This window comes from Taeniopygia guttata, chromosome 2 (assembly GCF_048771995.1).
Source record: "Taeniopygia guttata chromosome 2, bTaeGut7.mat, whole genome shotgun sequence".
In the NCBI taxonomy this organism is placed as follows: Eukaryota; Metazoa; Chordata; class Aves; order Passeriformes; family Estrildidae; genus Taeniopygia; species Taeniopygia guttata.
The window spans coordinates 34,455,478-34,473,872 of NC_133026.1; the positions used below are offsets into that span (position 1 = coordinate 34,455,478).

At 39.0% G+C, this 18,395-nt stretch overlaps 1 protein-coding gene across 4 annotated transcripts in view; it reads left to right on the forward strand.

Moving 5' to 3' along the window:
• The window catches only part of CREB5 (cAMP responsive element binding protein 5), a 257,668-nt gene that overhangs the window by 81,451 nt on the left and 157,822 nt on the right, over positions 1-18,395 (forward strand). For all 4 annotated transcript variants that reach the window (XR_012054560.1, XM_032746734.3, XM_072925667.1 and 1 more), the window contains one exon: positions 2,878-3,050. Coding sequence is in view for 3 of the 4 variants with exons in the window: in XM_032746734.3 (XP_032602625.1) it covers positions 2,878-3,050 (173 nt within the window). In the remaining variant the exon portion in view is untranslated. The remainder of the gene's footprint in view (positions 1-2,877; positions 3,051-18,395) is intronic.

Here is an 18,395-nt window from a genome sequence, read left to right on the forward strand (position 1 = left end):
CTTAAAAGTAGAGCTGGAAGCAGCTTAACCAAACAACAATTCAGTATATGAAGTGGAGGTCTCAGTATCAGTCAATGTTGCTGAATTTTTCCTCTTTCTATAAGGGCCGAAAGTTGAGTCTGCAAGGAGCTTGCTAATATCCCATCCAGATCCATTCAGAACCAGCTGCAGAGTCAACACAGTGAAACCATTTTGGGAGTTCTGAAGACTGTCTGCATCACTGGTGCAATAAGCCTAGCCTTGCTGTGCTGGTGGTACAGAGTCATTCTGCATGTTGTGATGCATACAGCGAGATCAGATAGGCTTAGTGTCAGATCTACCGTGCAGTACCTTTCTGCCGCCTTTCGGTGCATACTTATTGTCCTGAAAGTATGAACTTCCTTGAACTTCTCTGTAGATTCACAAGCATCTCACTGATGTAAATTATTCTGAGATTGCCAAATCCTTTTCTTATGAATGTTAGAGTCATGCTGAGTTTGACATTTTGTTGGGAAACCTTAGGCTTTCACTTGGCAGCGTGGTATACGCTTGCCCAACAGCAGTGCTTGCACTACTGAGAAGAATGAACATCTGAAAGCATTGGCAGGCTCTCACTCTGCTTTTACTTTCCACACATCACATACTCAACCTACTTTTTGAAAAGATGTAGCTTACTGGAAGTTGATAACATTTTGAAACATGGTTGTAAGTTTATGCATTTAAGATAACAACTACAATGTCTTATGGGCAAACAAAATTTTCCATATACGTCATAATTCATCTGTACCTTAGAGAGTTCTGTAATTATAGGAGAAAATTGAAAAAGAAGGAAAAGAGAAAGGAAATACCTAATTTAGGAGCACAGGAATCTCATATGAAATCTTTAAGTTCTGCCCTACCATGGTACAACAAAGTCCAGTAAAACTCTGGGCAAGGGCCAGGGTACCACTTGTCTAAGGCTTGTGATAGTCTTCCATCCTATCCATTCCCAGGCCTTGCATACTCATGGCACCATACATAGTTCCTTTAGAGGCCACTTTAGGAAGTGATAGTGTTAAAATATTGACTGTACATGGATAGATATTAGATCTGTTTTTGCAAAATCTGGCCATGATCAAAAAAAAACAGGTTTGAACCCTGAGCTAGATTTGACTGTATATATTTTTTTTAAACTGAACAGGCTTTTCATCAAAAACCAGTAATGTGTTGAAGATGTGACATTTTAATAGGAATGTGATAGGTGAGGGAGAACTTATTTTAGAGAAGTTTTCATATATCTAAGGCTATTGCCTGATGGTCATGACATTCTTATGTCCTATGAAATATTACAGTTAAGGTCATTGGTCTGGCTTCCTCTTGCAATTCACACTCCTTAAGTGAATACTTAAGTGAATAAGGAGCTTCTGGACCTGATTCATAATGCGTAAATTATTTAGTGTAAGAGGAACTCAATGCTGGGTCCACCTGTCTCCAGGTGAGGTGATGTAGCCATTCAGCTGTAGGCAGCCCCTCTGCCTCTTTATGTGTTAATGAAGACTGGAACAACTGTGAAAGCAAAAGAGATCCCTGTGTCCACACTGTTCTGGGAAATCACATGAAATATATAAAATTGGGAGAAAGGGGACAACAGCTAATGCCTTCAATTGGGGTCCTCTAATTATTTGCTCTCTTTTTCTGTGAGTGGTAGTTCCTTATTTGGCTTATAATACAATCTTTCTTTAAGTCTGGGATTCAACATGTTGCGTGCCTCTTCTGTTTTCCACAATTGGTTAGAGCTCTGAGTTTCTTTTCCTACCAGCTTTATCTACCAATATTTTGTGGCGGTTGCATATGTTTCCTAGACAAATTGACACATAAATTGGAATTTTGAATGAAATAGAACTTTGTTTTTTAATTCTGAGTATTGAAGTTGTTAGGAATGTGCTTTGTGTGAGTCTCAGTGTCAGTGTGTGTATAAGGGGTTTTTTTGTCCCCGTTTTCCTCAGCTTAGCATGAGGCGACAATGGCAAGTTTCTTTTCCTCTTGCTGCTAACAATTCACACGTTTATGCCTGATAGGAAAAATAATGCTCTCAAGGTTACTGTATTTTTCATATGTATACATTGTGGCTTATCTCTGGCTTGAGAGTTTTGTTTGTTTTTAAACGCAGGCCAAGTCAAACCCTGCGGTTTAGCAGCAGTGTGTGTTGTGTGTACAGGCACAACAGGAGAGAAGTTTTATTCCATGGCGCCTTCCTTAGCAATATCCTGGTCTCTCACTGGTTGTTTGCTCAGTGGATATGAATTATCTGTGAACTTCTGTTTTTTTTGTTTTTAAGAACTTTTTAAGACCTCTGAGTTACCTGAAGCAAAGGTTATATGTGGTGAAATACAGTGTTGTTCTAAGCCTCTGGGATATTTTTGCTCTACAATATCTATTGAGGCCAATAGAAATGGCTGTTTCATGATGTGCCATATACTGTTTGTTAGTCTGGGGCTGTAAAACTTGATTTGCTTGTCAGTCTAAGCAGAGGCAGTACACAGTAAACAGCCCGTGCAGTAAATCAAGGTGTCATGTGCCCATATCATGTTCAGTTAGGAGAAATATGTCCTAAATATCCCCATTATATATCACAAGACAGAATCACAGAAGAGTGATTAGTCAACCTGTGGGTATTTTTACTCAACCTGTGGGTATTTTTCCACCTGTGAAAGTAAATATTTATTTTTCATTTCATTCTTGTTGTTGGTTATAACAAGATCTATTGACTTGGGATTTACCAGGAGCCAGTAACTTTTCATATTGCTGATACTTTCAGATTCCTAATAGAATTCCTGTAGAATAGAAAACCAAGATAAGACATTTATTTATTTATTTATTTTAATTTTCTTCTACCTCCCATTTCCCTTCTTCTCACAGAATATCTCCATGCATAACACAGTTGGAGGAGCAATGGCAGGACCTGGATCCCACCAGCTGACAAACACAAGGATGCCAAACCACGACACCAGCGTTGTGATTCAACAAGCCATGCCTTCTCCACAGTCCAGTTCTGTCATTACACAAGCACCTTCCACAAATCGGCAGATTGGGTGAGTCCATTTCCATTTTCTCATTTCTCTGGTTCTCTGGCTTCTGCCTGTAGAATCAGATGTTGTCCTCGTGTCCTCATGCTTCTTAAGGATCAGCTGCATGCAGGCCCAGATGTTGTTCTAGAGGTTTTTGAGGTTACTGAGTTTGCAATTGACCCTGTCAGGATGAGCAAGGACCCCTGCAGCACATGTTGCAGACTGTGGGGAATGGCCAGGTTACTCCAGGTATGGCACACTGGTTCAAAAAGGACAGAATGCTGTACTTGCTGGAGAGTCCTGCTTTCTGCATCCAGTGTTTAAATTTTTTTTAATCTTTGTATGATCATACTGCATGTTTTTTCTATAATTGCTCTGGGAAGAAAGACAAAGTGTTTGTGAAGCTGATCCTTTAACTTTCTTCAATGGGAATTCTGGGTTTTCTGTGGGATTGAACTATTTCCTATGTCCCCTGTTTAAATGAGGAATGCTGGAAGACAAAAAGACCATCAAGATAGAGTTTGGCACACTGTGAATAGCTGATCAATTTGTGATGATGAATCCATATTTATTACCATAAATTGACAGTATGGGTGCTTATTGTATTGGCTTGAATGCCAATTGGGTGCTAATGTCTGGAGAACTGTATGAACAAAACCACCCATGTTTAGTATATGTTTACACCTGGTTACTTCCAGCAAGTATAAGATCCTCATAAATCACAATAACTTAATTGAAATCCTGGCATTGAAAACTGAAATTCTAGTTATTCTTGAGTTTTCTTTCAAGACTCTTGGTGTAGGCCACATGCTCTGTATCTCCCATGGTAGCTGGAATGGCCCATGGCACTGAGCTTTAGGCTACCCAGCCATGCACAGAACGCAGATTCCATCTGCTGCCCTAATTTTGTGCTCCTGCCCAAGCTCTTCTATTTTCCTTTTTACTACTTTTTCAGGATTTGGTACTTAATATATAAATCTGGTAGGATGGGTCATGTAGAGCTATTTGATAGATATGCCCTTTGTATGTATTACATATTGACAAAACACAGTGTTCACATAAATTTCACATGCAATACCATTCAGCAAAGTTGTTGTCTTATATATGTCCCATTCTGTTCAAAGAGAGGGGGCTGGAAGAGAGGGAGGGGGGAAGAAACAGTTTCTTTTTCAGTTTTAGAAAGAAAAACATTAACTAATCCCATTATTTTTGTTAAGGTTGATTAAGCCGCTGTTCAAATTGTGACTTAATAGGTCTAGTGGTAATTATGATCCTAATTAAAAGCATAAAACCCCCCCAAATTACTTTTAATACTCAGTGGTGAGGTGTTTTATGTAAGACTGTGCTTGTCTTCCAAACAATTGTTTCTATATAATGAGAAAAAAACTGCATGTGGTTTTGCAAGACCCTGTCAGTCAGGTTTTAGGTTTGTGTTGGTTCAGGGCCATGGTGATTAGAATCTCCAAAGTTGGTGGGGTTGAGGATAAAAAGGCCTTTTTCTAGTCAGTGGTGTGTCTCATTTGGGAAACTTTGTCATGACATATCTTAATTCTTCCCTGTGACTGAATCACACAAATGTTTCCTAAGTTTGAGTTTAAAGCTGCTTTATTGGGAGGCAATTGTCAGCATTTTAGTCTCTGTGTGAGTTGAGACTCTGTGTGAATGAGACTTATGGTGTGACCTCCAGCATACTCTGTTCCCCATTCTTCCCTCTTCCTAGGAGGTTTTGTTTTTTGTTCATGGTGTGTCCTAGGAGATAATTGCTGTATTTTCAACTTCCTCTACTTGCCAAAGGGTTGAGCATCCTTGTTTGCCTTCTTTTCCTTCAGTCTTTTCCCTGTGGTGTCTGTGTTACTTATTCAGAGAACATATCTTGTCATTTCTATTTATCTTCATCTTATCCTTCTAAATGTGCTAAGAATTATATCCACGACTCATTCATGAGGAATACAAACTGGACAATGGTTCTGTATTAAACAACTGAAAAAAACATCTAAATGAATTCAGAAAATATTTTAGGTCTTCAAAGTTTGGTTGCTTTGATTTAGCCTTGCAAAGTTGAGGTTGTTTAGCTATTTAACAAGCCCAAATTCTGAGGTCCTCAAATCAGTGGGTTTTGGTTGAGTTTCCCTTTTTTAGAAATCATCTGAATTTGCCCCAAAGGGTAGATGAGTCTTTACCATGAAGAATTGTGCCAGGGAAAATGCCTTTTAATGAGTAATAAAACCAGCAGAGAGAAACTGGGTAAAACTCTCACTGAGTTCTGTAAGAGCAGGATCAAGCCCTGAAGGTTATATAGAACCATCTTGTAGCAATATTCCGATTTTTATCACAACCACAAATATTTTAGTGTCAGACTATGGCCAAGCCACCTGCAAATGTTTATGATGGCCTTGCTCCAATGAAAACAGGGAACAGCAATGAAAGTCTTCATTTAGCCCCTGTTTGTAGGCTATGCTCTAGTAACAGAGAATGGGACCCACCTGTGCCCGCACACAGCTTGTTTCATGGTGAGGAGTGGGCGAGTTTGTAGCAGCTGATGTTCCCAAGGGATGTAATTTTTCCTTACTTTTGTTTCTCTTTCTCTTTCTTCTCCCTTTCACCTTCTCCCTCCCTCCCTCCCTCCCTCCCTCCCTCCCTCCCTCCCTTTCTTTTTTCCTATTCCCTGCTCTGAGGGCTTGCACATAAAATGAGATATTGACAGAAGGCATGGGAAAACATGACAGAATGTGCATTGTTGGGCAAGCCTTACTGGCACAATGTATATCCACACATTGTTTCAGGTATTAAGCTTCAGCTACTACTGAACAGGCACCCAGCCAGATTAATCAGATAAAAGGAAGAGCATGAAGGTTATTAACTTAAAAAATAAGACAGGGTGCAGCCCCACTTTCCTCCCACCATGTTCCTTTTGCTGAGAACAAACAGCAACATTAGCATTACGGCAAGCTGGCAGGTTGGTATAAAGGTCCCTGATAGTATTTATGTGGTGAAGCGGTCTCTAACCTCCTTGCCATCCCTCCCCCCGCCCTGCCAAGCCTTCAGGATGTGGGAGGAATGCTGGAACTAGTAACTACTTGTGCTGATGAAAAATCAGTTGAGGAACACTTAGCAGTGAAGGGTGTCTTTGGCTGATTAATAGCACATCATTTCTAGATAAGATACATAGAGGAAAAGCAGTATGGCATACGGAGGAAGGTGAAAAAAAATGATATAAGACATGCATTTGTCAAAGGTATAGAAAAGCAGATAAGCTGAATCAGCTCAAGATATGGGACTCTGAACTAGGCTGTACAATAGCAGTGCTTGTCTTCTTTTTAAAATAACTCCATTTTTTCTGTGACTGAATATACAGCAGTGTGTGAGAGAGTTCTGGGCAGACAAATTGGTGACAGCACAGCATGGTGCTTGCTCTATCTGGACATGTCTTTTGCTAGGAAAGATGTGTTTTTCAGGCTATCAATTACTGTAGGTAGCTGCAAACTAACAGCATTCACAGAGAAGGTAACTTCCTTTCAATCTAGTTTTTCAAGCTAGTAATGGACATAACTAGTATTTGTTCCAGTTTGAAACTCACTGGTACAGCTCTGCAGCTGATAAATCCTCCATACAGCTGGGAGGATGGAGGATTGTCACAGATGCAGCAAGTTGTTAACATTGTAGTAAATGGAGAGTGAGTCCAGTTTCAGTGAACTCAGGCTCCAAAGTGGACATAGAACACTAACCATGTGATGTAGATTATCTGTTTCTAAAGTGTTGTAGAGCATTTTAATCGAGATAAGATGGTCTTCTGGCACAGCATCAAACGGGAAAAATTGCAACCACATTTGGTGAAATGCAAGCAGGTAGAAAAAAGCAACAAAAGGAGTTTGGAAGATGCTTCTGGTGCCTTGATGTTCTGAAGAATCATGGTACCAGTGGGAGAATAGCCTCTCAGTCCCCACATGTAGCACTCATTTTGACACCTATGCATTGTCTTACTGTTCCTCTCTTTCCTCTCATGGTGCTGTGTTCGTCTCTCTGGTTTCAGTCTATCATCTATTCACAGGTTTGAATGCTTTTCAAACAAAAGGGCATGGCAAATGGAATAGTCAAAAAATTGACTGTTCCATGCATATAGTGGGACTAACAAAGGTCTGGTCATTTGGAAAATGAAAAAAAAAAAAACTTCTCAGTCTTAACTGGAGGGTCTCAGATGGCAGAAGGACAGACTGTCTCTGTGGCAAGCACAGGAGTTTCATCATAGCATAGGCTGAGACTGTAACTTCTGGTTGAGTTTTCAGAGTATCCTGCTATCATCCTTTATAGCTTAAGGAAACAGAAGACTCCTGTAAGAGTCTTTTCTGGAAGACACTTGGAATAGGCGGGTGACTGAGAAGGGTCTTTGTACATCCAAGAAAAGGTCTCTCTTTAAGCTCTTAGTAAGTTGGTGGAGTGTGTGGCACCAAAGAGGCCACGGAATGATGTGCTTTTATTAAATTCAAAGATTAGTTCCCTTTCCAGGAAATCTGTGATAAAAACCTCTTTTCCAACTAATGTATTCGAACTGAAGTACCACAGTATGTTTTGAGATGAGAAGAAATGTGCAGTGAGAGATTGAAGCATCAAATGACCACTCAGTCACTTGATCAAGTCCATTCCATAGCCTTGATTGTGCAGCATCTAAGAACATCAGTGAGATCACTGTAAGGGGAGGAAAAGGGAAGAGAGAACATCTGACATTGTCATTCTGTCCATTTTTTTTTTTTCTGTCTTTGTAGCAAATGTTGGGCTTTAATTCCTGTTTAATGGTCCTGCTTCTTTTTCCTCTCCTTATACTAAGACATGTTTTCTGTAGTCTCTTCTACTACACTGACCTTGGCCAACCTTGAATGGAATCCCATCAAGCCACGTGTGAGCAGCAGCCACAAGTCTCTGGGAAGCTCAGGTGAATTACTTAGGAAATTATTACAAGTGAGCCATACCCAGGAACAAGTTGTCTCATAGCTTAGCTTAAAAGGGAGGATGATGAGGGGGAAAATGAGCTGGACTCTCTCAAGCTGTTCATCCCTTTCAGCAAGCTGCTGCCCAGGTCCACACATTGATCTGCAGGCCAAACCTTGCTGCTCTGTCTCTGATATTTAGAAGTTCTCTCTGCTCTCCAACATCCTCTGCTGTTGTATGTTCAGGAGTTGCTGACTCATTTTTTCCCAATAATGCTTAATTAGGAAGAGAAAAGCAAACAGTGCCAGTCTGTGTGTCAGGCACAGGTGGTTGTTAACAACACCTCTCTTCTACCCTCAAGAATATACTCCTCTCCCTTCCCAAAAACTCTTCCTTGCTGTAAGGTCTAGGAAGGGGCTGGAAAGAGTTGACATATATCAAAGTAACTTTTGGGGGACTGAAAGGAGGATCATTAGCCAGGTAATAAATAGCTTTTCAACCTGAAATTAAGAGAGTTTAATATGTTTACCTGACTTGAAGTCAACTATTATTCTGAAAGTTAGGCACTTGTTATACATGTTGCTTAAATTTATTAATGAACATAGAGTTTCACACTTCATACTTTCTACTTGACAGAAGTCCTACGTTTGTTAGAAATATTACTTTCTCACAGCAAGAACACCAAAACCAGAAAATGTAAGGGATATTGTGGGACTTGCTCCCCACTGGCTCTGACTAGGATTGTTGTGTGTTATGAGAAGAAATCAGCCCTCTCCCTCTTCTGATGGTTGTTTGAGATAGGCAGTGAAACTATGCTCAAGCCAGTTTTCATGCATGTGATTTATAAGAAATGGATCATGATGGTTTTTGTCCTGAAAACTTGTCTCACCCAAGAACTATAGGAAAACAAGGTTAGAATAGTGTACTGCACCCATAATTTTATCTGAACAGAAATACTGAGCTTTCATATGCATTGGTTGGCTCTTACATCAGAGAAAGTCATAAATAGAACTTAAATATGATAGATAAAACTTGGAGAATCTAGCATTGATTCCTTAATTTTAGTGGCTGGTATCTCTTACATACCTCCTGTATATATATAATAATACACACTGTATAAATCTTCTTTAAAGGTGTCATCAAAATTTATGGGCAGAGCTTCTGATTTATATGACTCTTTGAACTAAAACACATGTAAAATCATTTTCGGATGGAAGAGGATCTCAGAATTGCAGAGGGTTTGGTATGACAAATCAAGCTTTCCCTAGACCAGAAGAAGATCATTAGGGCTCTGCACAGCCAAATCACATAGCTCTGCTCTTCATCACAGGTTTGTGCTTAACATGCCCTGATGCATGATTCCAGTATGTGTTTTATCCAAGTGTCAGCCTGTTTGACAGGTAACTAAGCTGCAGTAAAACACTAACTCAAGAAATACAGACTTTGTTTGGTGTAAGGCTTTTAAAAAAATTTATTTTTATTTAAGCAACTAATTCACAGGTTCTAGAGAAGCAGCAAGCTTTGGGATGCTGCCTTACACCATGTCTGTTCAGAGAAGGGCTTACAGGCTTGTTGGGGTTGACACAATGGCTACAATGAGTAAAAAAATAAAGACCTTTATGTGCAAAGAATTCTGATAAAAGATTAGTTGCCCACTAAGAAATTATGTTTGTATCTGTTTCAATAAAGGAATTGGCACTGATGTCCTAAACAGTGAATGCCTTAATTTAACATGGTTTGTCTTGCCAGTGTCTTTTTTGAACACTTCCAAAGGAATATAAAAACATACTATAAGTTAATAAAGTGTTAACACTTCAGGTTGTTTCTTTTTCTTTTTCTTTTTTTTTTTTTTTTAAGCTGGTACCTGGCTGCAAACCAATTACAATAGTTCAGAGGAAAGTGCCTGAGGGAAAACACAGGAATTACAGACTTTGTGTAAAGTGTATGGATCCTATATTACCACCTGTAAAAGTAGGCCTCCTTATGAATTGATGAGTTTTCAAAATCAATGGTACAGTATAGTTCCATTTAAGACATATATATGGTTCTATTTATATTTATGGACAGACCAAATATGCATTTGAAAATGAAAAAGCAACGGAAAAACAAAACAAAACAAAAAACCCAAAAAAGCAACAATTTGAATCAAAGGCATGGATAAATCTAAGATGACAACATCACCAAAATTAGTTATTTAGTAGAAATTATGCTTTATTTAGAAGGGAAAAAAAAGTAATTTAAATAAATCTGTCATTTTGGAGATCCTCTAACAAAGTTCCATGTGGGAAACCATAAATTTAAATTCTCTTAGCTATGTTTAGTAAAAAAATTCTGAGTTGAACAAGGAACTGATGGCTAGACAGAACTTGCAGGTAGATTGAGAGTGCAGGAAAAGTGTTCCTTGGAAGAAGGAACAAATTAGAGAGTGTGTTTTAGAAACATTTGCTGCTATGAGCATCTGTGTTCTGTGAACAGAGACGTTCATTCTGAGCTCACATAAATGAAGTGGAATTTTGCCAGTAAAAGAAGGGGTTGTGTTACTCCAGTCGTAGGATCCAGGTCCTAATTGGTTTATGAAATGAAGGGGGCAATCTCTGAGCTATTACCAGCTTCCTCTGCTGCAAGTGAAGTGAATCGCAGCTGTTCTGATAGGGTCCATAAAACTTGGTGAGGTAATAAAATGTTTGCAGCGAACAATTCTCAAAATGGGTGAAATCCAAATCCCTAGCTTATTTGACAGTATTAAGAGAATTGAATGTACTTCCTGGGGAATTCTGAATATTATGTTACTTTTATCTAGTTATTTAACTATAAGATCCAGGCTCACCAGTGCTGTAAATGTAAGGGTTTAAAGTAGCATTCTTCTTTTTTAACCCTACAGATTGAAATGCAGTATGTACATATATACATACGTGATACAGGAAAAAGTTGTGTTTGTGGTTCATTTTCTAATGTTTCTGGCTTGTATTTTTTACTTTATACTTTTCTGTCTCCTGATCTCTTGCTCTGTTTTGGTGAGATTAAAAAAAAAAATGCTTAGCATCAAATGATCCTAGACTGAAATACATGTGGTGCTCTTAGTCACATGATTTCTTTAATGAAAGCAATAGCTGTTGATCTTTTAAGTTTTCCTCAAGCAACTTAGCATTTTATAGATCTGGTTAGAAGTCAGATATATCAATTCTAACTTCTTAGCAGATCAGGAGTTCCAAACAGTTCAGTTCATGGTGGGTTTGACCTAAAGATCTTTGATGTGAGTTCAAGTCCAAATTGCCATTTTTGGTATCATTGTATGTATTGAGGAACTCACAATTTTCCTTGAAAGCCATTCAGTGTTTGTCTAGAGTTCTGTTACTCTTCTCAGCATTGCCAGAATGAAGCATTTTTATGAAGGGCTTGGATGTCTTTAAACTTTTGGTTTTTTTTTTTTTTTATTCTCTGCTTTATAGAGATGTCTGTGTTTTCCCAGGCAAAGACAGGATGATCGCATCTTTGATAGTTAAATGACCTAAAAAAGAATACAAACAGAGAACATTCTGAGAAGTTCCTTAGAGTAATGACTTGGGTTTCCAGATTGATTAAGTGCCAGCTGGTTGGGCTCGCTGCTCATCCCCTTTCACACCAGAAGCTGGGCACTTACGCAACATAACACTGAAGCTTCCCCCTTTATATCAATCCTTGTGTGACAGATGTTGCTCATCATCTCTCAGACACACTTCAGGTGTCTGGAGAGTGACCAGCCAGCATTTCAGCCACTTGGTGCTGCTTGAAGGGCCTCTGATCCTCCAAACACTTTGCTGGGAAGTGCTGGCTGCAGTGGAATATCTGGTTTCCTTTTCTGACAGGTGGTTGCTCATGCTGCACTTCCCTTGCTTGTAACAGGTGGTAGGGCTGTCCCAGGTATCGCACAGGAAGATGTGCAAGGGATGCACAGATCTGAATGGTGGTGGTCTCCTGGAGCTTCTGGGCAGAGCTGCATGCAGAAAGCTTTCCTGACCTACTCAGGACCTAAAGCTCATGTTTTCAGCAAGCATTTTTGAGCTTTTATTAAAAAATGTCCCTGAAGAGATGATCTGCTGACTTAATGTGCCTGAAGGAATCTCTCTTTGGACATGCTGGACTTCATTAATTCATTATTGTTGTGAATTGTTGATGTAGCTTTTTTGGGCATCAGATGTAAATTAACATAATGAAAGTGGGCAAAAGGCGGCAGTAGTTTTAAAATATTCAAAAAAGATGGTCTGTTAAGCTCAACAGGCTTAACAGTGGATGACTGATTCTGGTTGAAATACAACTACAATATTTGAAGATATTAACTGTAGCTGATAACCAAAGGAGACCAAGTTTGAACAGATCTTGTTCCAATTAGTTTTCTCATTTTGTGCTTGTTTCAAATGGTTTTGTCTGAGATTATATGGCACAGGTAATAAACCAAGTTCAGACTGACAATATGTAGTCTGTAGATGACAATTGGAGCCTTTCAATGCATACACCAAATGGAAGAGTTTTGTGGAAAACTTTACCCTCTTTACAATTAATTGCCTTCTTATTCTGTCTTAATTTCTTCTTTCTCTGCAGTCTGTTCCAGGCCCATAGAGGAAAGAGACCTAGAGTGTTGCTGATTTTTTTTCTGATCTGTAGGGAAATAAAATATGAAGCAAAATAATATTTCTACTGTGAAGTAGCAAAGGAAGTTGAAAGAAAACAGTCAGTGAGTTCCCTTTGTGCCATACTAAACGGATGTGGAGAAAGATAGGGAGTCTGGGCTTCATGACAGGGAAGAAAATCCATACTTTCTTCCACATTTTCCCCTGGCCTCTATATTGTTTTATTGTTCCAATAAGAAATCTATGACTCAGAGGATTTATTCAAAATCTATATAAAACATAATAGGCAAAGTTCATTCCAGAAGCCATCAAGTGAAACTATACTTCTCTGTGGGGAAAGCTGGGGTCCCTTCCAGTCTGGTCTTTTTCTGTATACAGCCTGGTAGCATGGAGCTTTTTGTTGCACATTAATGCAACATCAAGGGTTGTGGGGCCCTAAGTCCTATAAAGCAAATGCTAGAAACAATATTGGACCCAAGCAGAACCCATAAATGCAGAGGGAAGCAAAATCCCATATATAAAAGAAAACAGGGTTTGAGAACAAAAGCACAAAACCACATTCCAAGCCTCAAGGGAAAAAGAAAATCAGTTTTTGTTTTGGAAGAAGCATCCTTGGAAATGTTCAATTTTCCTTATGACCAAGTTGCGAATCTGTAAGTTGTGTCCTTGAAGACAGTGTATTCACGGATAAATGATTCCTAGCCAAAAAAACCTATTCCATGTTGACAAGAAAATGCGACCACTGAAGTATACATTTCCTTCTTACTCCTCCTGCTTGTCCATTAGACAAACAGGAAAGTAGAGACACCCCTGCCATGTTTACAGGCCTTCCCTTGTTATTTGTATGATGGACAGAGAGCTAAGAGCTGTGTTGCCAACACTACTTATTGGAAAAACCTGGAAATAATTAAGGGCCCTCATTTGTTATTGCTCTTGTATTCACTGGTGGAAATTACTTGAGAGAACAGTTCTACTGGTACAGAACAGTGCTTGGTAACAGAACTGTAGAAAATTGACAAAGACAAAACCAACTTTGAGGAATGGGATGTAAAATATTATTATAATTTTTTTTCTACATTTGTTTTGAAAGGGTTTTTGTGTATGTGTGTGTATTTTCCAGCAGAGAAAAAAGAATGTAATTTTCCTGAACTAGAGGATGACTTGTAATGTTTTTACTTGTTACTGATTTATTTACTTGAATGAAACTTATGAATTACAGTGGAGGCTTCAGTTGAATAACATTCAATATTGTGTTGTTATTTTATTACTGGGTCTGCTGAGTGTTCCTTTCTATGGTGTCTTCTTCCAAGAGCTATGAGCACTGTGAATATTTTTCATGTTACTTTTTCAAAATCAAGGCTGTGTATTATAAAACCAGCTACCCAGGCAAAGGGACTTTCAGTGTTTCAGCACACTGCTCCTTTTCTACCTACATTTCTTCTGAGCTGTCTGCTTAATTCCAGATCTGCTCCCACAAGCTGATACAGGTCTTTGTTTACGAGCCAGGTCACAGGATACGAGGTGAGTGTACCTGTTATACAGTGCCTTTCTTCTTGTTGTTGGGATATGATGTGCTTTTCTGGTGGGAAGTGGCAGTACTGTTGTTTCACTTGAGCAGGCATATGAGAGAATACAGTGCAACAGAGATGAAGGTTGATGAGTGAACAATGAGTCATTAAGGCAAAGTAGAGTATTGTCAAAAGAAAAAAATCAACAATTCCAAATCAGCTCAAGATCAGTATCTGAAGATTTCAGGCTTTGTTGGAATTTCTGTTTGCAGTTGCTTCTCTATTATGTAGTGTGTGTTGGATGCATTCTCTCTTGTGGCATTTGCTGTGGCAATGTGAGGCATACATATGTTTGCATGCTCTGCAGTTTTTCCAGGAGATGTGATCACGCTGAGTTGCACCTATGCGTTCTTGTTTCCTTTGCTTCTCTTGTTTTGCAGAGTTGCAAGGGGACACAATCTTTTACTGTAAGTTGTGACACTTCTACTTCCAGTTCAGTGGTGGCTCTAGGGTTCAAACTTGCAGCCTAATAATGAACCAGGCTAAAGGGCTGTTACTGTGAAGAATAAAGCCATGTACTGTAACTTAAAGTAATCAGTTTGGATCGCATTCGCAGATTCTTTGTATTAGCTTTATCAGGTCAGGCCATCAGAGAGCAGATAGACAGGTAAGACCAAAAGACCTCTGAACCCAATTAAAGTTGTACCACAAAGAAATCAAATTCATGTGGTTTACATTTCAGAAAGTTACATTTGGTGGGCTGTACTTACTTTTATTCTGTAACCTAATGCAGACCATGTGAACATTTGAAATGCTTTTAACAGTTAACCAGCTCAAATAACACAGAACCAGAGCAGCAATAAAAAATGAATTAAGACTGATTGCAACTACAGCCAATTTTTTTCCTCATAAAGAAATATAAAAGGCTGATATATTTAAAAACTACCATATATATAGTAATTTTGTCTTCAGGTTTTAGCATGACAATAGCCATTCTTTTATCTTTTAAAATAAATGTTTGGTTTAAAAAGCAATCCTAAACCCACAGTCTTTTTTTTATTTGCAGTGTTTCAGGATGAGTTTGGATGTGCTGTGGAACCACTGATAGTCCCATTGATGCGCATAGTTTGGGAATTGGTCATACAGCTCTGAGATAATCCTGAGGAGCTAACATTTAAAATACTTGGCACAATAAGGGCATGAGCATGACAGGATAAGAAAACAGGTGTTTTATTAGTGTTCACTTTCTTAAAAACTGTAGATGTATGTGCAGTTTTTTAGTCACAAACACTTCTTGCTTGCTGACATCAGATAGGCCTTACACGTGGAGCAAATAAAGTTTCAGCTGGTGCAGCTGGCTATGTGTTCAGCTTTCCTTTTTTTCTAAACCAAGAGTCTGAATGAGAGTCTTGAAGCATCCAGGAGACTAGACTGGAGGAGGACAGTGCTAAATGTGCCTGTGTCCTGCACCTAACTTCAGGAAAGTGATGTTGTTTTACATACAAATGGAAGAAAAGTGACTGGCTTCCTTAGCAGCAGAATCATTCAGTCGGGTTAGGTTCCTCATTTTTGAATCTGTAATGATTCTTCAGGACTTTAAGAGATCTTCTGGATGTTGTGGAAAGAGATCAGGCCCACAGCTCTTGCCTATGTGTTACATTTTCTCCTGAAGAAAGAAATTCCTACAGCCCCAGCTCTTTCCTAAGGTCTCCAAGACACTGAAATGCAAAGCTTGTGCCATTCTGCTTTTTTGGCACCGAGCCACCTGGCTATCAGCAACCGAGCCCAGCTCCCAACCCTGGGAGCATGCTTGCTATCCTGGGTGGATGCAGTTCCTTTCCTTCAGCAGCTGTCCTGATGTGCCTGTGTACAACAGCTTTCCTCACTGCTCCTCGAGTGGAACAGGTTGCTCTCCCGTCTTTTTACGCCCTTTTTTCATAAGCTTTTGGGGCTGATGTGGCAGAGAGGGCATTCAGGCACGGGGATTTCAGTTTGGCTTGATTGAAAGCCAAATGTTGTATATCATCCATGCTTTTATAGCTGCTATTCTTCATGTGGGCCTTAGAAGCTGATCTTGTCTCCTTGGGCTGAGTACCTTGAAGATTTGTTGTCTTGCTTACTTTTCAGAAGCAGACAAGTGGAGAGGAAAAAGCTGGGTGGGTTTTTTTTTCTTTTTTTTTTTTTTTCTTTTCTTTTAAATCTTAGTTAAATATGTAGCAAACCACTTGTTTTCTGTGAAGGAATCTTCCTTGTATCACCATTTCCAAGCAGTGAGTGATGTACTGCTCATGGAATGCAAGCTGATTCAAAGTGTCCGTGCGGGAAACTGGGGCTGCCACTGCTAATTCACAGAAATGCTGGGACTGGAAGAAAACCTGCACCTCCACTCATGCACAGAGACTGTTCTACTATGCACAGACCAGAACTAGTGGGGTGAGAGGGAATATACTCCTTACTCTCTCTCATTTTTTATATGCTAGGTTTGGCAGCCTAGTTCAAGATGCATGCATAGAATTAGTAAAAGAGGGATATATCCTGGGAAAGTTTAATGGCTGCTGCTTCTAATGCTGCCCTGTCACTCAAAAATGAAAAAAAAAAAAAAAACCAACCAAAAACAAACCAGAAGACTTTGTCAAGTTCTTTACAGAACAGAAAGTAAAGGGGGAAAACATTTGAGTTCTGATGATTAGAACAACAAATGATTCATCATTATAAAAAGGGCTAGTCGGGACCTAGGAAAGTTCATTTCAGTTTCTTGTTCACCACTGATTCCTTTTGGCAAATTTCTTGGTCTCTCTCTCGAATTTAGTTCACCAATTATAAAATATGAAAATAAATACTCTCACTTTTCAGGAATGTTAAAATGAATTTAGGTATTACAAGAGAAGAAGGCAAGTAGGTTCCTCTAATACAATGTCTTGAAGATTTGATGTAATTAAACATCAGGAATTTTACTCAGTTTATAGTCCTTGCCACAGAAATAGGGAAGAACTATGGTATTATGTCTAAAGTAACGTGCTATTAATTTCCTGGAAGCTAAAATAAACTGCTGAAGAGTGAGACAACAGAGTGAGAAAAATGAGAATGCTTATTCTAGACTTTCTCTAGGCATCATGTTAATCTAATGCCCACCTATGGCAGAGGGGTTGGACAAGATAATCCTCAAAGGACCCTTCCAGTGCAAATTATTCTGATTCTATGTTTTGCAGAAAGGAAACAGAAATGGAAGGTAATTATCCGACATATTTATTAAAAGAAAAAAATGCTAATACACACAAAATATATAACTAAAAGTAATTTCCTTTAACTTTTCAAATTCAAGAGAGGGCAAAACTAATAAACATTAGGATCTGCTTCAAAGGTGTTTATTGGTGTTTAGGAAGGCTTTTGTTTTCTTTTGCTTTCTTATTTTCAATTAGAATTTGAACTTTTTCGTTAATTCCATGAAAAAAAGAATCCTCTTAAATCTGACATTCACAAATCCTGTAAGCACTGATTTTTCTTTTGAGCAAGTATTATGCTTTGGTTATTTTTCCTTTTCTCATTCCAATTAATTAATTCTATTATAGTAGCCCTCAAAGACTCTAAACCAGACTCCACTATTTGCAAAATACTCAAAGAAGAGTGTTATGTCAAGAGAAGTACAAGCCTGAAATCCTCTCTCTTGTCTTCCATCTCTCTATTACAGGCTTTCTTCTATCTCTTTAGAAGGTATCCATTCATTCACCATCTTTTGTGTGTGTGTTTTCCTTGTTTTCCCTAGACTAGGCTATGCAAACAGTCTTAGTGGCAGACAGACTCTGAGGAAGCTTTCCATCCTAATTTCTTTCCATTAATGAAAGTTATGAAGCACTGCCAGTGTGAATACTGCCTGTAAACAAGAAGTGAGTGAATTCAATGCACTTCCCTAAGCCCTCTCCTCCACGGGCTGGTGGGACACCAGCAGATAAAAGTGACGCTATGACAACAAATGTCGGAGGCGTATCCATGCAGACTACTTAAATGAAACAAAGCATTTTAGAAAAGAGGAGATTTAAGGTTCCCCATACATCCAAAGGAGCTCCTTTTGCTTCCTCCCAATGGGAAGAGCCTGCCAAATACCAGGAGTTCCTGCATTGCCTTCAATGGACAGGGTAAGTGGAAAGGTGATTAGAGGCTGTAGAAAAGCACTGCATGTTCTCTCATGCCAGCAAATGTGAGCTTGTCACTTGGGTATGAGAACAGCAAGCTAAAAGAGTAGGAGAGGAAATCTAGTGTGCTGTACCCTGAAAATGTTCAGCTTTTATGAGCAGGGACACACCAAACACAAACTCTGGACTATCCAGCAGCCC